Below are 22,382 nucleotides of genomic sequence, written 5' to 3' on the forward strand. Positions count from 1 at the left end.
TTATAGTTTAACCCTTTGGGGACACATAATAGTTACATCAAGGAATCTAGAGGATTTGCAAAGTAACTTCGTAAGCACATGCACGCATGCATTTACACTTTATTAATAGAGAAAGCATGTAGACTTACAGATCCATGTAAAAACAACAAAGCCCTGCTTACTAAAACCATTCCTCCAGTGTCCTCACATCTCTGAGGACCCACTTTGGTCAGCCCTTTCAGGGTCCCAAGACCTTCCTCAGCCTTCAGCTTCTCTTCCTCCCCTTTCAGCAAGATCTCCTTCACTTATTCAGGTCCAGTGGTACCGTAACTCAGGGAGCATGCCCCTTTTTAACAGCAGCTTTGAACACCTTTTTCTTTGTTCCCTGTTCTGTTAGGGAATTTCCACAACCTCCCTCCCTACAGTCAAGCTTGGGAGAAATTTAGCATAGCTCTTTAGCATGTTCATTGTTCTACCACGGCAGAGTCATTCAATGTTAACAACTCTTGACTATCCTGTAGCTGCTCCACACCAGGTTTACAAGATACCTAACCAGTTCCTTTCATTAAATACACACAATACACACAAAGGTCTAAAGTTACACACTGAGTTCATGAATTCTGATTAGAGTTCATAAGTTGCACATAAAAGATGAACAAATGAAATGATAGAGTATGATGGTTTTGGGAAACTACGTACATCTCCTAATACTGCCTTTCAACACAGACCTTTTTTTTTCATACCAATTTCTCTTTTGATAGAGTCACAAAAACTTAACAACTCTCCCAACAGTTTTTTCAAAATCTGTACTGGGAAGGGCTTATGAAATACCTAGCTTTATTACTATTATAAACATTACTGAAATGATTCACAGCAAAACCCCATACTGTATGCAGAGAGGCTCTTTTTCTTTTTGCATGAATTGAGTTCTCACAGGGTGCAAATACCATTGCAGAGCTACTGAATACTCCTGGGGGAATTCTGCACGTAAAATTAAAAATTCTGTGCATAATATTTTAAAATTCTGAAAAATTCTGCATATCCCTTCTCAACCCCAGTCTGTGTGACCCCCCCCCCCCCACCAACAGCCTCATGTGTCCCACTCTGTTCCTCCCTTCCCCCATCCCTTGCCTCCTCATCTTGCCCTGTTGGCAGGGCACTGTGAGGAAAGCAGCCTCTGCCCCCTCCCTCTATGCAAAGTCCAGAAATAAATTTTATATATATATAAAGAAAAAGAGAGAGATTATAGATATAGATCTCCCCTTGATATGCCATTTAATGGACAAAGAGAAGGATGATCTTATTTATTGTACAGTGCCTTACATATTATGATATAGTGTGATGGGGTGTACCAACCCTGCATTGGGCCAATGGGGCCAGACCAGTCATTGTGGACCCAGGAAACCACACCCCCTCACCTTTGCTGTGCATGCTCCAGGTAGAATGGACAGATAAAAGGACACAGCCCATCTCAGTCTGGGCTCATTGAGGAGGAGGAAGGATGTGTCCTGTAGGCTCCTGCAGAGGTGTCTATGACTCTCCAAGCAGTGGGAACCATGGACCCGGACTATGCTGTGGATGACCAGCCGACCGTGGACACTGACTGGGATGCTGAGCCAATGCCAGCTGACAAGATGCCCGAGATGAGCCTTGCAGTAGGAAGTGACCCAGGGAATGTAGTAGAAGCTGATGCTTGACCCCTTAACTAGGAATATCCCGACTTCACAGGCCCCTGGGTTGGAATCCGATGGAGTAAGGTGGGTCCTCCCCCGCCATTAGGCATGGTTACCGGGGACTACAGCCATAGATTGATTGATTGATCTGCAGAGCCCTGCAAATTGCTTTCCCCAGCCAAGATGCTCAGGGGGTGTAGACTACTTGTCGGCTTTACCCTGCCTGAGGGTCAAAGCCCCAACCACTGTTGTTTGCCCCAGCCAGGAGGCTCGGGAAGCATAGATTGAGTGGTTACCGGGCCCCGCCAGGGGCGCTGAGTCCCCATAATCGAAATTGCCTCATCCAACAGAGTCCTGACAGTTGTGTGCTCGGGTATACCAATCTGGGCCAAGGGGGGAGGCCCCGCTCGACACGCAGACACCTCCTCCCCCGTGAAAGGTAGGATTAAACAGATATAATCTCGTTTCAGTTGCTGGCCTCCACAGATCTGCATACAAATTTGTACATGCACATACACTGGTCAACACTACAGGTAAAAAATCATTTGCACACTTGAACAATTCTAACTCTTGAATGCATGCATCCATTCTTTAGTATTTGCATTTGCATTAACTATTTGTTTTAAGGTCAACATGCAGATGTGTATATCTGAAAAGTATCGATCTCCACATATGTTTTCACAAAAATGCATGAACAGAAGTGTAGACCAGATAGAAACCCAGATGAAAATTTGTCACAGATTATTAACGGAGTGACGCTCATGTTTTAAAAAGGGAAAAGATTAATGTCAGCAGGGTTTACCATGGGTAATGTTAGTATGACCCAGTTAACTGTTGGTCCAATGCCAGTTCTCAAACATGTGGTCAGCCTATGTAATCAATTAGAAATATATATGTATGTCACCATGATTTAGTGCAGAATCTACTGCCCTAGTGCATTTGGATTGCCAAGGATACTAAATTGACCATGACTTAAATCATTATTTATCATTCATATAAAACAAGAAAAGCTGTATTTTTGTGTTACAGAATAGTAGAAACTTTAGGCATCAGTAAGTGAAATAGTTCTATATAATACATCTTAAATAAAATGGTTTCAAACAAAAATAAAAAAGGCTTTCCCTGCTATATTATGTTGCCAAGGCCATTTTCACAGAAGAAACTATTTACTGGATTGATTATCTTAGAATTACAGAAATTAGAGATGAATGAGACTTATTAGGTGAGCTAGACCTTACACCCACCAGTGCAGGATTATTCTCTACAGCATATTCTCAACTGATCTGTTTAAGGCTGATAGGAAACTGATATCCTGTGATTATTTGGTACCAGGATATGAATAAAATTACATGTGGCTCTAAACAAACAAGAAGTTATTACTGGAGGTTCTATAAGAACATATACTTCAAAACATATTCAGAAATTAAGAGCTTGTTCAGTCATTTCCTCTGCTGAGGTCAAATGGAAATCTGCAGCCATAGTCCATTAGTTTACTGAAAAATGGGGCCAAATTCTCAGCTAGTGTATATCACCATAGCTCCACTGACAACAGAGCTACTATATGCCAATTTACACCAACTGAGACTTCAAGTTTTTCTTCAGTGTATAAAAACTAATACTTGCTTCCACAAATCCATCTGCACATTCAAGTTTGAAAACTGCAAAAGCCCACAAGGTTTTAAAATTTCATTTAGTATTCTGGAAAGATACAAAAGAGATAGCAGGTACATTATTCTGCACAGTTAAAATTGTTTGTTGTTCTGGAATTTTATGCTCGACAACAAAGGCCTGATCAGGCCATTTTGGGGAATGACGGGGGGCGAGGGTCACAGTATTGCCACTCTTACTTCAAGAATTCAGACCAATACTCTTATCTCTGTAGATTATTCAAATAGAAAGTAAAGGTAAATTTGTTGGTGACGCCAAATTTTACTTCATATTAAATTTTACTCTTTAGTAGATATTAGATCATTATAGATAAAAAAATTAGAATCATGCTGCAAAATTTCTGAAAAAGCTTTCCGAAGAAAATGGAACCTAGCTAGTGTAAATCCTTCTCTCACAAAGTTGCAGTAATTAGCAATTCTATTGTTGCTTCTTTTTACTATGTAAATGCACTGCATTTAGAACTTTCATTAACATGAATAACACCAGGTCTTGCAACCAATCACTTCTGTCCAAGATGTTTTCAAACCTTTTAATCTGCATCCTTCAGGATTCCAGAATTATCTTAATGACCAATTTGCCTTTTCAGCTAAAGAATCGGTTTCCTTCTGGTGTTTTTATTTTAGTGAGTTGTTTCCAAGCTGTTGAGTCAGATCCCACTGCATAAAAAAATCCAGGAGCATACGGGAACATAAGAGAGAGAGAGAGAGAGAGAGATAGTAACAGCCCTTCCTAGTCTTTAAAGCACACCATTTCTAAAAGCTGCATTATAGGGATAATTATCCTATGTGGATTCTTCTAAAATCATCAGGGATATCTGCACTGTATTAGCAAATAAAAACAGTAGAATACAAGAAAAACTCAAGTCCACTAATTATCACCCCATCCTCAGCAAGCCACAGAAAACTGATTGATCGTCAGATCCTAGTTTATTATCTCTATTAAGGGGAAGATTTAAAAGTGAATAGATATTATTGTAAAGGAGTCTTGGTGTTGATATTACCTATATTAAAACAAAAACAACCTCTGATTTCAGTTTTGGCCAACCCACGTCATATGTGCAAAAAAAAAAAAAAAATGATAAGCATCTCTCCTGATGATGGATTGTGGCAGAGAATGTCAAACACTGATAACTTCCTGAGGAAAAAAGAAACACTCTTAGGTGTTTAACCTAAACAGGGTTTTTTTCTTTTTGGAATCTTCGTGAATACCAATGTGTATGACTGCTTTTACCCGTTTCCAACAGATCTTTATGCAATGATCCATTTAAGCTGTACCATGCAACAAGACCCCCTTCTAACCTGTTCATCTCCAAAATGTATAGCTCTTCAGCCTTACTTAGCCAAGAAAATAGGTTTCATTAATTACATAGCTTTCCTCTGGTCTCTCTCCAGAATCTTAACACAACTAAGGAGGTAAGATGCCCTAAACTAGATGCAGTACTCCAGCTAGGGCCTCCTAATGTCTTTGTGCAATGATACAGACCCCTATTTTAACCTGGTTTGTAGGTATGCACCTAAATATACATGTGAGCAGTCCCATTCAAATCAGTGGGACTACTTACTTGCTTAAAGTTGCTGGAGTCATATTTATTTAAAAAGACCCCTTTGGATGAAGCTTTTGCTGCAATCCAGGACTTTATTTAAAGCATAAGTTCCTTTACGAATATTATCTTCAGTCTAATGGGCATTGTTTTACATTTACCCACCTGATAATCCATCACTCATTTCGTAGATCACTCACATAACAGATTAAAACCTTTCTAAAGATGATCTTTGTCAATAAAGGTAATGATAACATTGCAGATGTTGGCATCCTCTGGAAATTTTGCCACTCTACAGGCACAGCCCTGACATAGGATACTAATAAACAAACTGAAGAGCAATTGCTTCAGCACTGACTTCATAGAATTATCACTTACAGCTTTTCTCCACTGCATCTAGGCACCATCTACCATGACCTTTTGCTTACATCCATTTCCATTTAACCCAGAGGTGGGCAATAATTTTTGCAGGGGGGCCACTCCACGAATCTTGGTAAGTTGTCACAGGCCACACATTTCTATTATATTAATGGAGGGGGAGCGGGGTCTGGGAAGGAATTTGGTGCAGGAGGGATTCCAGGCTGATGCAGAGTGTTGGGGTGCAGGAGAGGGTGAGGGCTCTGGGAGGGGGTTCGGTGCAGGAGGGGGTTCTGACCTGGGGCAGGGGGTTGGGGTGCAGGGAGGGGTGCGAGGTGCAGGCTCTGGCCGGGAGGTGTTTACCACAGGCGGCTCCTGGCTGGCGGTGCAGCAAGGCTCAGGCAGGCTGCCTCCATGCTGTGGCCCTATGCCACTCCCGGAAGCGGCTGCTGCTGGCACATCTCTGTGCACCCCTTGGGGGGAGGGGGGCAGCGGGTCTCTGTGCGCTGCCAGCCCCTGCAAGAACTGCCCCTGCATTGGCTGTTTTCCGGCTAATGGGAGCTGTGATGATGGTGCTGGGGGCGAGGGCAGCGCATGGAGCCACCTCCCCTCCCCTGCCAGGGGCACGCAGAGACATGCCAGCAGCTGCCGGCCACTTCCGGGAACGGCCTGGGGCCATGACAGGCAGTCAGCCTGCTTGAGGAGCCCGCTGCGCCGTGGGACTTTTAGCAGCCTGGAGATCGCAAGGGGGCAGCCAAAGAACCTGGCAGGCCAGGCAGAAATGTTAGATGAGCCGGATCCAGCCCATGGGCTGTATTTTGCCCACCTCTGATTTAACCTGTTCAGTTTGATGTCTTCATGCCATACACAGATTGGCTAGTCTAAGAAGTTGGCAATTATGGAGCAATTTGTGAAATGCTTTAACAACATCTAGAGCTTTACTCAAGTCTAAATAGATTCTATACAATAGCAGTGGAGCCATGGCAGCACCAGATAACCACTTGAATACATAAGCAGGGTCCCAGCCAAGCCTGTACAACCAGTGTTGCTGCAGCTTCACTGCTAATGTTGTTTGAGCTAGCTGGATCAAAGGTAACTCAGGTGTGTCTACACATGCAAAAAGTCACCAAGTCTACACATGCAAAAGTCACACTCCCTGTGCCCCTCACCGGAAGTACCAGGGCGGGACAGGAAATAGAAAAGGAGAGCTCCAGAGATCAGTTGCTGCTGAGCCACAGAAGAGAGAGCGGACATCTCTTCTAGGGAGCAAACACCTCTTCAAGAGCCCAGCCCAGCCTTGGAGTGGACCGATGCCTTGCTGTCAGGTGAGGCAGACAAAGATGCTGAGGAGCTGGCTGAGCTGCCAGCGGCCACGTACCCTGAGGAGACAGAGGATTTTTGGACCACGGGGCCCTACACCCAGACTGTGGTAAGAAGTAGACCAGGGGGACCAGACCAGTTTTGCTGCCTGAGGGTGAGTCAGCATGTTGTGGCTGGATTCCCCGCTGACCCAGTGGTGGAACACTCCACCACTGTTAAGGCCCTGGGCTGGGAAACAGTGGAGTCGGGTGGGCCTGGGTCCCCCTACCCCTGAGACCTCAACCCTGGGGTGGCAGACTCCCCACTCGAGGCCAAGAGGCCTGTGTTTGTTGGCCATCCACCAGAGCCAGGTGTAGTAAGAAGAGGGACTGAAACATAAGGCCTGGTATGAGGCTTGTGCTAAAGTCATGGTCAAAACTTGCTAGTATAAAGCAAAGTTAAGTTGAGAGCAAGAGACAGCCCTTGCTCACAGAATCTGGCAAGAACAAGGCTGATATTGCAGAAACACACATTCCTAAGTAGTGCTAGGCATAAGAATATATACGCAAACACAGTCCAGAAAGGTGGTATCAGAACACCCTGATAAACACATTCCTCAAAGATAAACAGGAACACACTGACCCATCTTTAAGGATAAGGTCAGGAAGACAGCATGATAAATAGAGATGTTTTGATCGAACGTACAGGTACAAGGCAATGTGTGGCGCCCTAATAGGTCAGAGCGTGGCACCCTGATACGTCAAGGGTGATACGTAACTTGTTTGTATTGGTGTATAAAGATGCATCTCAGAGGGAGTATCTTTGTCTGGCCTAGGGGATAGTAGAATGTCCTGCCACTAACTATGCTAGTCCATTGCAACGGGCATACATGTGTTAGTGTACCTGTAACCATTGACCGAGGGCATTAGGACCGTGCTTTGTTGACAATAAACCTGACCAAGTTCCTTCGCTATGAACCGAGCCTGTGGATTTATTAGTCTGCACACCAGGATGCCTGATCATTGTATTATCTTCCCAGCTGAGGGCCTGCGCCCCTAGAATCTTTATTTCTCTGCCCTGACTGCAGACCAGAACCCTAAACTGTTTGGTGCCCTGCCCTGCCTGAGGGCCAGGGCTCCTCGATAGACTATTTATGGCTATTTGCCCAGACAGGTAGCTGCAGGTTAAAGCCCTGCCCAGATGGCCAGAGTTCCCTTATAGACTTCTAATTATAGACTGTTAATTACTGTCTGCCCCAGCCAGGAGGCTGTGGGCCAAAGACTGTTGTGCTTTGCCCTGCCCATGGGGCCAGAGCTTTCCCCTATAAGACTGTTACTTGCGGCCTGCCAGTAGTGAGGCGGAGTGGCCTCCTTCCCCACTCAAGTGTAAGGGACCACTAACAGACATACCCTAAGTCTACTAATAGGCCCCTCCCCACCACACACTGAATAGCAGTGATATAGGGGGGAGGGATAGCTCAGTGGTTTGAGCACTAGCCTGCTAAACCTAGGGTTGTGAGTTCAATCCTTGAGGGGGCCATTTAGGGTTCTGGGGCAAAAATCTGTCTGGGGATTGGTCCTGCTTTGAGCAGGGGGTTGGACTAGATGACCTCCTGAGGTCCCTTCCAACCCTGATAGTCTATATTCTAGTATAACCATGTGGCACTCCCTCCTCCCAGGGGGATTAGCAATGGTCCCAGTTGAGGAATCTCTCTCAATGAAAAATGGACACACTCAAGAGAAACTTCATTCACCTCATGATCAGTGGTATTGAAGGCAGATGATACATCCCAAAGAATCTAGATAGACACGTACATCTTCATCGGTTGACACACTGCTGGAACAGTTTTGCAGCAACCTTCTCAATGATTTTACCCAAAAATGGTAATTGGAGATCTGAGAACGATTGGAGGGTTTGTCAGCATATCAAGAGATGGTTTCTTGAGCAAAGATGACATCTTTCTGTACCATCCAGGAAGGACGTGGATCTAACTCACAAGCCACAGCCCACACATCTGCCAGACAACAAGGTGTCACAAGCTGAAACTCAAGCAGAGAAGATTCTGTTCTTGTCCCGTCAAGAACTGATTCTGCTATCATGAAGGCAGACAATTCTATATGCATCCAGATGATAATGGGCCCAATACACCACTGTGTTCCTCCAGATTTACACCAGTGAAACTCCATTGAAACTATTTTCATGCGAGGTGTAACAGACACCTCATCCCTTTCCTCTCCAGTACTACCCCCTCAAAAATCAAGAACCACGGTGTGGTCAGCTACATCAGAAGGACTAATAACCACCTAACAGAGGGTATGTCTACACTTTGACCTGGGGATGTGATTCCCAGCTCAAGGAGATACACTCACATTAGCCCTCATTGAGCTAGCATGCTAAAAATAGATGGTAGCCATGGCAGCACAAGTGATGGAAGGGACTAGCTGCTCTGAGTATGTACCTAATATCACTAGTAAGCAAGCACTTGTGGCACATAGCCCTTCCTGCTGCTTACGCTTCCGTGGCTACTTTCCATTTTTAGCATGCTAGCTTGACGAGAGTGAGAGAGAGCGTGTCCCCTCAAGCTGGGAATTACATCTACACCTCAAAGAGTAGACATACCCAGAATGTCTGGCTATGGGACCATATGATAGCCCAAAGGAATTTTTCATGTGGACACTGAAGTCCCACAGAACAATTTGTCTCCGTGATTTTATTGCCACTGTGAAAGGGAAACCCGATTAGCTCAATGGCATAGAGTAGTGGGAGCAGTTTAAAATTTGGTTCTGCTCTGAAATGATGTAAAATTGTAAAACAAAATCTTGTGGATCTTCAAATGTATTCTTGTGTTTATTCAGTCATTTCTGCTTATTTCATTGACAAATTTCTAATAGTATTGGTCAGAAAACGAAACAATAAATGTGAATTTTTTCTTTGTCAAAATTTTATTTTGACAGGCATTTTCTGACTCACGTCACTGTTCTTTACTCCTGTGAGTGCAGTCATCAATGCAACTGCTAAAGAAAGAGAGAGCATGAAAGCGAGCACTGGAGTCTATGTGCAAAGCCACCAAAGGCAACGGGACTGCACTGGTGTCACTGAGGGTTTAATTTAGCTTGCTGATGATTCATGAGAAGGAAAGAACCCAGACTGACTCATAGGTCCTAGGTTCAGTTTGTAGAGTGACAGTTGGCAAAAATACAGGATTTGTGTGTGTGTGTGTGTGTGTGTGTGTGTGTGTAAATGGAATAAATTGACATGGAAAGCTCTGAAATATGGTAAGCATCGAATTCCAGGTTGACTTTTTTTTTTTTTTAAATGAAATCACTTATCAGAACAGAATTGCATTTGAAAACTCGTTTGTTTTACTTCCAACACCTCCATCCTTCTTCCCCTACACCCCAGATGATTTTCTGCCCTCTGCCCCCAAGCTTTCATTATCTTTGTCATGCCATTAACAACTTCTCCCACTGATTTAATATGGGTGTCGGGGATTTTAAAATATTTTTTTCAGTAACAAGATAGATCCTAGCTCTGCACTGTTGAGAGCTGATGCACAGGTAAATATATCATCATCAAGAGCTCTACAGCCTATTAGAATGCGGCTTTGGAGAGAGTGTTCCCAGCTGTACTCTGATAGACCTGTTGCTCTTCCACCATCCCTCTCCCTATCTCTTTATAACTTTTATTCTTTGCTTATGTTAGCATGTTCCTCATCCCATACAGACAGCTACTGAATACAAGATTATAAAATCAAAATTGAATAGTTTAAATCATACCTTTTCCAAGTGACTCAATCTGGACAACACCTCATTTATGGAACATCTTCTGACCATCCTACTGCACACTGAACTCTTTCACAAGTTTCTTTAACCTTTCATTTGTTTTCAGTCTTATACATAGCTATGCTAACATTCACCACCCGCTCAGTTACAGTGTTGTTCCTTTCCCCCCATTTATTCCTAGAATAATACACAACTTTCTCACTCCTCAAAATGTCTATGACAACTGAGATGCGTAGAGCTTGTTAAAAAGAAAAGGGAAGGGGGAGGGAAATCTACATGATTGCTATCATTATTATTATTATTTTCAAAATTTGAAGCACTCAGGATGTGGTCATTTTGCTCCAGCGGAGTCCAAGTCTGCATCCCTTATTCATGTTGAATGGAACATACGAGTTGCCCTACTGAATGATTTGCATTAGTAAGTTCACAGATTCCAAGGCCAGAGGGGACCATTGTGATCATCTCATTTGACCTCCCATATAACTAGGGCCCTACCAAATTCACGGTCCATTTTGGTCAATTTCACAGTCATAGGATTTTAAAAATCGTAAATTTCATGATTTTAGCTATTTAAATCTCAAATTTCACGGTATTGTAATTGTAGGGGTCCTGACCCAAAAAGGAATTGTGGAGGGGGGGGGTTGCAGTACTGCTACCCTTACTTCTGTGCTGCTGCAGGCGGTGGTGCTGTCTTCAGAGCTGGGCAGCTGGAGAGTGGAGACTGCTGGCTGGGAGCCCAGCTCTGAGGGCAGAGCCGCCACCAGCAGTAGTGGAGAAGTAAAGATGGCGTGGTATGGTATTGCCACCTTTACTCCTGCGCTGCTGCCTGCAGAGGTAGGCCTTCAGTCAGCAGCTGCCACTCTCTGGCCGCCCAGCTCTGAAGGCAGCAGCGCAGAAGTAAGAGTGGCATGGTATGGTATTGCTGCCGTTACTTCTGTGCTGCTGCTGGCAGGGTGCTGCCTTCAGAGATGGGCGCCTGGCCAACAGCTGCCACTCTCTGGTCACCCAGCTCTGAAGGTAGCACAGAAGTAAGGGTGGCAAGACCATGACATCCCTAAAATAACCTTACAACCCCTGTGGAATTCCCTTTTGGGTCAGGACCACCAATTTGAGAAACATTGGTCTCCCCTGTGAAATCTGTATAGTATAGGGTAAAAGCACAGAAAAGACCAGATGTCATGGTCCATGATGCGTTTTTCATGACCGTGAATTTGGTAGGGCCCTATGTATAATGCAGGCCATAGAACTTCTCAAAAATAATTCCTAGAACAGATCTTTTAGAAAAAAATCCAATCTTGATTTAGAAATGGTCAGTGATAAATAATCCACCACGACTCACAGTAAATTGTTTCAGTGGTTAATTACTCTCACTGTCAAAAATTTATGGCTTATTTGCACCTTATTCCCGTCATTGCAAGTGAGGGTTGCAGGTTCAAATACTTCATAAATAGGTTTCTTCTGCTCCCCATCCCAAAGCCCCAATTCCAAATAAATTAATATCTTAATTGGTCCCTCAGCTATGTATCAAAGCAGATGATGCTCTCCCATGAAGACTTAAGAATATGTGGCTTCTGAGAACCCATGAGTTACTGAAATGGCTACAAAATTCTCTAGACAGTTTATTCAGAAACTTCAGCCTAACCTGACATAGGCATGCCCAAGTTAAGACAAGACAAGCCTGAACAAATAATTGCTGAAACAACTAACTACTGTGAATATGTTTATAGAAAATAAGGGAGGCAGAAACTAACAATTGTCGGTATGTTTATAACAAACAAGGTAGGCAGAAACAACCTGAACTGATAAGTTTGCCTTATGCAATCTTCAAAGCAATTGGTCTTTACATGCAAGAAGTATATATGTTAGTAGCTAGGAAAGATGTATATAAACTGTGTGACATGAATTGGAATTGTGGTATCACTCTGTACCTAACCTCCTTGCGTCTTGGCCTGTCCAGCATGGGCGAAGAGCTGTTACTTGCCTAATAAAGTAACCTGAGTGACGAGCTGGAGTTGAACTGAATTTTTTTTTTTATCCCAGAGACGAAATGTTGTCCCAAAATTGGATAAGGTGTTCTGATTATGCAGAAAAGGCATTGGAGGAAATCTCAGCATCACTGGTGCTGTGACTTGGATCCGTGTCTGGATTAGGTGACCCAGATCCACTTGTCTGGAACAGGTAACATAGGTTTTGTTATACATAGATTTACTGGTGATACTCACAACCTAACATTTAAGCAATGGCATTATTAGATGGGTTTAAATTGAGGAGATTTCTACTGCATTAGAGAAATGGGTTAAGTCCAAGGGAAGGCCCTTTGGATTCCCCAGGGAGGTTTTAGGGGGAAACTGGTAGAAAAGAAAGTAGAAAAGAAACTCCAGTAGGAGTGTTTTTTGGATAAAAAGTGAAGAAACATAGGGCAGGTCTTCACTACCCGCCGGATTGGTGGGTACAGATCGATCTATCGGGGATCGATTTATCGTGTCTTGTCTAGATGCAGATAAATCGATCCCCGAATGCACTCCCCGTCGACTCCGGAACTCCAGCTCACGAGAGGCGGAAGCTGAGTCGACGGGGGAGCGGCAGGGTCGACTCGCCGCCGTCCTCATGGCCAGGTAAGTCGGACTAAGATACGCCGACTGCAGATACGCTATTCGTGTAGCTGAAGTTGCGTATCTTAGATAGACCCCCCAGGGCAAAGAGACAAAAAACAAACAGAAACAAACATGTTGTTACAGAGATTAATTTTGGGACTAGGAACCCTGTGTAAGGAACCTAGAGAGCGACGCTTTAAGTAAAGTGGAGAAGGAGAACTGTGAACTGAAAGAGAAACAAAAGAATTATATAAGGTGCATGCTGAGCAATCCAATGAATCTTTAGAAATCTATAGGGCCAATACATAAGGCAGAAGACGTGCTGATGGAATGAGGAGTGACAAAGCTAATATCCTTGGTGTGTAATTTTCACGCATGGTCAGTGATAAAGCCAGCAGGTGGGTCAAAATTAACAATAGAAGTGTAAACGACAAAAATCTATGGCTGCTATAGTATCAGGTTATTCTGAAATGATTGCAAAATCTCTCCTAAAATGAAGTGGTTTTCAATATTGGCAATTAGTAATGGCTTCTGGATGTTGCCCCTGTTCCCAGAGTATCAGTATAGAACAGTGTTCATGTGGGGAGGAGTGCAGTATGTGTGGACCATGTTACATCTGGGGTACAAAGACTCGCCAGTATTTTTCATGGACAGATGAAACCAAGACCTAAGGACCTTTCTGAGCCTGTGACTCATTCAGAATGATGTATTGGTGCAGTCCCCACTGAAAAGGAACACAGTCAGGATCTGTCTGAGCCATTCCAGGGCTTGCAGCAGGCAAGGTTAAAGATTAACAGCAGAAAAGCACATTCGGTTCACAGAAAGGTTACATTTTTGAGGGCAATGAATTAATTTCTAAATTACCAATCCCTCCTGATAAGCGAGCATTACAGCTATTTTGGGGGATCACCAGATTTGGTAGGGGATTCTCACAATTTCATGTGGAAGCTGCTAGTCCTTTGTATTAGTTCGTGAGGCCCCCCCACTGGGATTGGCAGGAAGAACACACTGAAGTAGTGGTAAAGCTGAAACAGCTTTTGGGGAGTGTTCCAGTGTTGGAAGGTCCAAATGAAAGTAAACCGTTCTTTATGTATCCTGCAGTAACTCCAGCTGGCACAGGGGTGGAGGTTCACGCAGAAATATGGAAATCAGGATCAGTCAGTAGTATTTGCTTCCTGACTATTGCAAAGCGTGGAACCTCAATACATTTGATGGGAGAAAATTGTGTTGACTGTGTACTGGGCAATCATTAAAAACAAATCTCGGTCGGAGGACAGAAGCTGTTCATTGCTAGTTACCACACCTCCCTCAAGATACTGCTGGGGGGGTAGTATCAGCTGGACAAAGTTAGCGTTGGATTCTGGCAGGAAGAAAATGTGGAGGCAGTATGGCTAAAAGAACCAAAGGAATGGGTGGCAGGGATCCGCATAGAAGGAATGCCCCATGAATGAGAAGTTAGCTCAGCTAGCACTTGACAGCTAATCTTTAAAGAACTAAATGTTAACAAGGTTAGAGAGGAGGAGACTTGGTATACATATGGCAGTAGCCATTATGTAAAAGGACAAAGGAAAGGAGGATAGGTAGCAATGAAGCTGAGAGATGAAGTGACTGTAAAAACTTTGCTGTATAACTGGGAATAAGTCAGCTCAGTATGCAGAACTAGCAGCTGTTGTTAGAGTACTGATGGGGAAAAAAAGGATGCTGCTCTAAGCTTACCGTAGTCTTGGAGTTGGATCAGGTGTTCAGGGGAGCTGTGTTGATGCTGGCCTGGTGGGCTCAGAACATGTATTGTGCTATGGATGAAGGAGAAATCAAGTTCATTGCTACATGGATGATGGGATGGACTGCACCCTCAGCAAGTTCGCAGATGACACTAAGCTGGGAGGAGAGGTAGAAATGCTGGAGGATAGGGATAGGGTCCAGAGTGACCTAGACAAATTGGAGGATTGGGCCAAAGAAATCTGATGAGGTTCAACAAGGACAAGTGCAGAGTCCTGCACTTAGGAAGGAAGAATTCCATGCACCGCTACAAGCTGGGGACCGACTGGCTAAGCAGCAGTTCTGCAGGAAAGGACCTGAGGATTACAGTGGAAGAGAAGCTGGATATGAGTCAGCAGTGTGCTCTTGTTGCCAAGAAGGCTAACGGCATTTTGGGCTGTATAAGTAGGGGCATTGCCAGCAGATCGAGGGAAGTGATTATTCCCCTTTATTCGGCACTGGTGAGGTCACACCTGGAGTATTGCGTCCAGTTTTGGTCCCCCCACTACAGAAGGGATGTGGACAAATTGGAGAGAGTCCAGCGGAGGGCAACGAAAATTATTAGGGGGCTGGGGCACATGACTTACGAGGAGAGGCTGAGGGAACTGGAGTTATTTTGTTTGCAGAAGAGAAGGGTGAGGGGGGATTTGATAGCAGCCTTCAACTACCTGAAGGGGGGTTCCAAAGAGGATGGAGCTCGGCTGTTTTCAGTGGTGGCAGATGACAGAACAAGAAGTAATGGTCTCAAGTTGCAGTGCGGGAGGTGTAGGTTGGATATTAGGAAACACTATTTCACTCGGAGGATGGTGAAGCACTGGAATGGGTTACCTAGGGAGGTGGTGGACTCTCCATCCTTAGAGGCTTTTAAGGCCCGGCTTGACAAAGCCCTGGCTGGGATGATTTAGTTGGTGTTTGTCCTGCTTTGAGCAGCGGATTGGACTAGATGACCTCCTGAGGTCTCTTCCAACCCTAATATTCTATGATTCTATGACAAATGCTGGATAATATGACTAAACATTTTGAAAAAGAACAGATATGGTAAAAATCTGAGCACACAGAAAGAAAGGGCTATTCATAAAAGAAATGAGGAAGCAGATTTAGCAGCCAAAGACACAGTGGTAACCAGATCACCCTGTCTGTTGGACACTGGTTTAGAAGCCATTCCACTGGCAGCTATCACCTGGGGCCAGCAGCAATCATTACAAGCTAAGCCAGAGCAACTGCAGAGCATCCTCAGAGTTAGGTCCACTATGAAAGCAAGTTCAAAGCCTGGGAATAAAGGTGGATTGGCAGGAGATAGTAATAAAGAAGGGACTCCTGCGTGTAAAGTCAGAAGATGGTTTAGTATGGGTAGTACAAAGGGATATGAGGAAGGATCTCTTAGGATGAGTACATGGATCAACTATGGGTGGTCACCCTAAATATGAAGCTACCCAGGAAAGACTGGCAAAAACAGGATGGTGGCCCAGGAATAGTATTTGAATGGGCAACTTAATTCCTATCTTCTTTGTGCTAGATATGATCCAGCAAATAGAAAATGCAGAGGGGCACTCATTGAACAGGCTCTCAGGGGATCCTGGAAACTAAAGGATCCAAACTGATTAGATTGGGGAAGTACCCCTAACCCATCAAGGGGGCAAATATGTACTAGTTGTAGTGACTCATTCTCACATTGGGGGGAGGCATTTCCAACTAAAAATATGTCTCCATTGACAACAGCTAAACACCTGGTGTATAATTTGTTCAGTTGGTGAGAGGTTCCTAAGGCAATTGATTCAGATAATGGTAGAAGATTTGTTGGATCAGTGGTTAACAAAGTATGAACATAAGAACGGCCATACTGGATCAGACCAAAGGTCCACTTAGCCCTGTATCCTATCCAATGCCAGGTGCCCCAGAGGGAATGAACAAAATAGGTAATCATCAAGTGATCTATCCCGTCACCCATTCCCAGCTTCTGGCAAACAGAGGCTAGGGACACCAGCACAGTGGTAGGCATTGATCAGAAATTCCGCATAGCTTATCATCCCAAAGCAGCGGTGCAAGTGGAAAGAATGAATTGAACCATTAAAACTAAATTCATGAAAGGAGTAAACATAACAGGTAGTAATTGGGATTAGTATGCATCAGAGCTAGAGAATGAAGATCCGTGGGGTTTTCCCCTTATGAGGCTTAATGGAGAGACCAATGATACTGTGGGAGAATATAATTAACCCTATACAAGGCCATATGGCTACAGTAGTTTTGTCAGAGTCCTGGGTATAGGACTTGCAGAGCAGATTTTGCCATTGCAAAAAAAAAGTGCAGAAGACCCAAGTGTGGTTTGATGCCAAAGGGGACCTGACCAAACATCATGTAGGCTCCAAGTCATGATGCAGGATCAGGCCACACACCATCCATTCCTGAAGGCAAAGTAGCACAGCCCATACTTTCTGCTGGATCAACTTGGTCCTTTGGTGTGCTTATTGGAGTTGGGAAATAGAGGACAGAATTGTGTCAATGAGAGTCAGTTTACAGCCTACTAAGGTTGGTAAAGAAAGAAGCAAGAAATGGTTACTTGCAGCATATTTGGTACTAAATTTGTAATGCATTTAATTTAGGGGATAGAAGAAATAAAGCAGGGGAAAGGGTTTAAATTTTTTAAACAGAACACTGATTTGGAAAAGGGAATTTATAATATTGGGGAAGAAAAACTGCAATTTGCAAGACTAGAAGGTCCTGGGCACCACAGGAAATTAATAATAGGACTGTGCCAATCATGACTGCTATTCCCAGATGGACAGGGAGTTCTAGAGAATTAGTGTATGTTAACAGTATGGATACTATTGAGAATGGAACACATATACAATGCTATCAGAGTGTTAAGTTGGCAACAAGGGATGGTGTAGAGAAAAACATCAATGTTGTCAAAGAACCTGGCATAGATGGTTCTGTGAATGCTCAATACAAGGGAAGGCATCTACCTCAGAGGGAGGTTGGGCCCAACTAGTCACCAAAGAGAAAATGAATGAGGTGATACAGCTCAGTGCAACTGTGTGTGCAGTGGGATAGCCCCACTTTTCTGTTAGGATAACGTCAAGTCAGGGGAACCTGGATGGGTTTTGCCTAAACCTCAACTCTCTGACTCAGACTGGGACCCAGGCCCTATGGCTAAATATAGGGATTGAGGAGAACAGGGAGGTGGCAGTTTTGAACAACACTGAATGGGAATCATTAGTGACTAATATTTTTGTGCCCATACCTCCCTTGTCCATTAAGATAAAGTAATAATGAGATGCAGAGCAACTGGTGCCCATTAACTAACTGATAGCCGAGCAACAACAAATTGGGGACAGTACTGTACAGGCTATGGAAACATCCAGATGGGCCATACCAGTAGAGGGGAGCTTGCACGCCATGCTGTGTACTTAGTCTTAATGAGAGTTCAAATAAAAACAACTATTTTGGTCATAGGAATATGTTGCTGGATAATACAATTGAAAAAGCAAGCACAAAGAGAAATACGATGCAACTGAAACAAATGCTAACATAAGAGACAACAAAAAGGAGTGGAACGTGGGCTGACTGAGCTGACATAAGCAGGCCCAAGTTAAAACAAAAAGAGCCTGGAAAAGTAACTGCTAAAACAACTAACTATAGTGGGTATGTTTATAGTACACAAAATTGGCAGAAACAACCTGAACTGATAAGTTTACCATATGTAATCTGCAAAGAAGTATTTACGCGCAAGAAGTATAGATGTTAGTAGACAGGAAAGATGTATATAAACTGTGTAGTGTGAGACATGAATTAGAATTGTGGTATCACCAGGGCCGGCTCTAGGCACCAGCGTTCCAAGCATGTGCCTGGGGTGGCACTTCTCAAGGGGCGGCACTCCAGCCCTTTGGGGCGGCTCTTTTCAAAGGGTGGCACCCCGTTTTTTTGGGGTTTTTTTGCTTCGGCTCTGGCTTATTTTATTTTTTTTTCCGCTTGGGGCGGCAAAAAACCTGGAGCCGGCCCTGGGTATCACCCTGTACCTAAACCCCCTGCGTCTGGGCCTGGCTAGCGAGGAGACACAGCTGTTACATGCCTAATAAAGTAACCAAAGTGACGAGCTGTTGTCTGAGGGTTTTTCGGATCCCAGCGAACTGGATGAAGTGTTCTCCCAGAACTGGACAAGGTGTTCTGGGTAAGCAGAGTGGAAAAGGGGTAAATCCCAACACAACTCAGCCAACTTCATTATAACATATGAACAACAAAATAACAATTTGCCTTACTGCCTTCATGCACGCAGTGTAATTGTACAGGACAAAAAAAAATATTAAATGTCAAATGCACTAATGTATTGTAGTCTAGCTAGTGTATAAATGTTAATAATTACTTGAATTAAAAAGGTTTTCTACCAATCACTATCTCTGGATTTCAAATTAAAAACTTGGAATAATCACGTTGCATATGCAGAAATAATGCTATCTTCCCAAATGCTTTACTTGTTTGTACTTTATTTTACCTACTAAATGTGGACCTTATAGAACTGTTTAAAGTTCTCAGTAAAAAAAATAATTGTAAGTTATACTTCACATTACTACAATATGCTTTCATCTCAGATTCACTCACAATTGGCTTCTTCCCAGTTCTGTACAACACAATTTCCTACACAATAAGTCTGTAAACTTACTGCTGAAAACCTATGCCACAGCTATTCTAGGGTTGCATAAGCTATTGCTAAATGAGCTAAATTCTGCCCAGGCCAGCACAGATCTATTAGTGAGGAAAGGGGAGGGTAAGTGCTCAGGGAAGCCTCTTTCTACCCCTTGTTCACCTGTGCACAGAGCCAGAAAAAGGCTATTACTTGTACTCCTCGAGTGCTAGGGGACAGCCAACTATCATATCTGATGACATTTCATAGCCACAGGAAAGCACATAACACAGGAAAGCATGGCCAGGGGCCCACTCTGGATGCAGCAGTATTAGTGCCTGGCAGGAGATACTGTGTGGAGAGAGGACTGCTATATCTTTTCAAGGCAATAGTAAATGTCACCGCATCAACAAGCAAAATGGAACAAAATAGGTTACAGGTGTTTTCTTTAGTGCCATAAAATCTGCAATCTCAATATGTTGATGAACAACCCTAAAATTGGATGATATTAGAACATTAATATTCAGCAGTAGAATAATTAGTCTCATAAGCTTGTTAAGGAAATATAGGTAAAGGAGGTATTAAAAGACTCAAGAACATTACTCCTGGAGAATAACTAGAAACTAAATAACATTAAACTGACTTCAACAGTTACCTAATATATCTAATAAATACATAAGACATTCAGGCTCAAACCAGGCAGCAGAGAAATTTCCTGGGAAGTTCCACCAGGAAGTGGTATCTTAAACATAGATCCACTGATCTGCAGCCCAAGTCCTGTCTGCCAAGGGGCCCAGGGCCAAATAGAATGTAAAGCCACAGAACCATGTGCAGGTCCTCACTACTAATGAAGAGTGGGTCCAAGAGAAATAGGAGGTTGGGATTTGGGTGGCAGTGAGGTGTGGGCCCAGCCGCTGTGTTTGAATGTAGCATGTTACAGTGTTATGTGATACACATGTGATGTGTAACACCCTCATAATGCCACACTATAATCAAACATAAATCAGTCATCAGTAGGAAGGCAAATCATGTGAAAGAACAAACATCAAGAGAACTGGGACCACCATAGAGTCACAGCCTAAAAAAACAGCAGCAGGACTTCTGGTCCTCTAATATGAGGGGAGAAAAGACCATCCTCATCTTCACTATAAGTCAACACTCCTGATAATCACCTCTTCTATCCTTCCCTGGAATCTCCTACCTCTCTAATCCAACACTGATGACACATATATATACACATTTGTGTACTGAGCTCTCTATTTCATAAATATCAGTTCCACTCCTTTTTTGTTCTTTAATTCTCTTTCACTCATCTATTTGCATGTCATATATCACTGTTAAAGGCAGAAGAAAGGTACCCTAAGTAACTGGTTGCATCTGATGATTATATAGGATAGTCAGTTCCTTTCTATTTGTGTCTCAGAGTAAGTTATAAACTCGACCTCCACCAGCCCAGGTTCAAAACTTTTCCAATTCAGTCTGAGATAATGGAATTTGTAGCTATGTGTCTCTACCCAATTCTACCATCTTCCTGTGTCCCCCTTCACCGCAAACAATCTTCTGATAGGACACTGAAGACTGGTTCATTAGACCCACCAGTTGTATTTTCAGTCACTCAGATGCATCCATGTATTGCAGATTATCACACCACTACACACTTCTAATTTGTTCTTGTATCATAGTTAATTATTATACCCAAACCAACTGGTCTGTTACTGTGAAATGCAAACAAATGCTAAATAGGCCTTATTCTGATTTTATATCCACGTTACTCAGTTGTAGTCACTCTTGATTTACAAAAGCGTGAGTTCAGAATCAGGCCACATTGGCTTATCAAGCAATTGAGCTTTGCAGCCCTCATTAAAATAAATAAAATCACTGAAATTAGCAGCAGGGTATTTGAACGAATTGGATTGTGGTGACCTTTACAAGCTAGGTAAAATTTCTGGCAAACTGACAATGTCTCTAAAATAAAACACTGAACTTTGCTGAGTAGTTTTTCTTTTCAGATATAATTTAGAGATAATTAGGGAACAAAGAAACAATCAAATAAAATATGAATTCAGATACCACAAACATTAGACACAAGGATAAGGCACCAATAAAGAACAAGGCAATGACACAAAATGCAAAGGACACACCACTATTTGGATAATCATAGACTAATGGGATACTTAGACAGTTATTGCCATCTTTTATGTTTGCACTTACCAACCTCCACAACACTAGAACAGTTGGGGTCTGTGAAGCCACTGGGACATTCACATGAAAAGAAGTCATCAGCCAACCCAGATAAACAGATGCCACCATTTTCACAGGGGTTGGAATCACACACATCTCCTGTGAATTAAAGAAAAAGATTCTCAGTCTTTCATACAGGCTTCCCAAAACCCCTTAGGTGATAACTTTAGTACAGCTAGATTATTGACAACCAAGAATAGACCAGCACAATGGCTCCAGATTCCTTTGAAAACCAAACACCTTCAGACCTACAATTCTACCATAGGCTCAATTTTACATTTATTTAAAGAGACTCACATTTGTCCCAAGATTTTCATTTTGTACATAGAAGCTTTTACCAACAATAAAGACAAATAGGTTTTCATTAAAAAAACAAAATAAAAAAAACACTTCATAAGAAACTGTCTTGATACAGTCAGACATTACCTTGCAGTTGCAACACAAACCTTGAATCACTGAAAACAAAAATCTGTTAATAATCAACAAAAGTGAAAGTAATTTATGTGGTTGAAAAGACCCTACCCATTCCCACTTTCCCTTTGAAGCCACTGAGTGTACATCATCGCTGCAGAATTAACTCAAGCTCTTCCTTGGGTGTTGCATTTACCTGGCTCCACTCCCCACACACAACTATCCCATGAAGTTTAGTGGTGTTTTCAATCCTGGCTAGCTGGCTTATCTGGGGATATAGGCTAAAACCAGGTCAAGGTTTTCCCACGAGCTGGCAACCTGCCCACTTTGCAGTGAGAATGTAGGCTAAACTACTCAAGTTCTGATAGTCCTCCATTGCCTTCCCACAATTCCCCCTTTATTCCCCAAAGGACAAACAAGTTGTCCCAAAATTCACTGGGAAAGAGTTGTAATGTGGTTCAT

General features: G+C 43.1%; 1 protein-coding gene across 1 annotated transcript in view; it reads right to left on the reverse strand.

Annotated features, from left to right (window-relative positions):
- Positions 1–22,072, reverse strand: part of EDIL3 (EGF like repeats and discoidin domains 3) — a 314,997-nt gene extending 292,925 nt beyond the window's left edge. Inside the window, exons 1-2 of the mRNA XM_065405890.1 lie at positions 22,042–22,072; positions 21,480–21,608 (exon numbers count right to left, since the gene is read on the reverse strand). Of these exons, the coding sequence (XP_065261962.1) occupies positions 21,480–21,608; positions 22,042–22,072 (160 nt within the window). The remainder of the gene's footprint in view (positions 1–21,479; positions 21,609–22,041) is intronic.
- Between the last annotated feature and the right edge of the window lie 310 nt (positions 22,073–22,382).

This window comes from Emys orbicularis, chromosome 6, assembly GCF_028017835.1.
Source record: "Emys orbicularis isolate rEmyOrb1 chromosome 6, rEmyOrb1.hap1, whole genome shotgun sequence".
Lineage (NCBI taxonomy): Eukaryota > Metazoa > Chordata > Testudines > Emydidae > Emys > Emys orbicularis.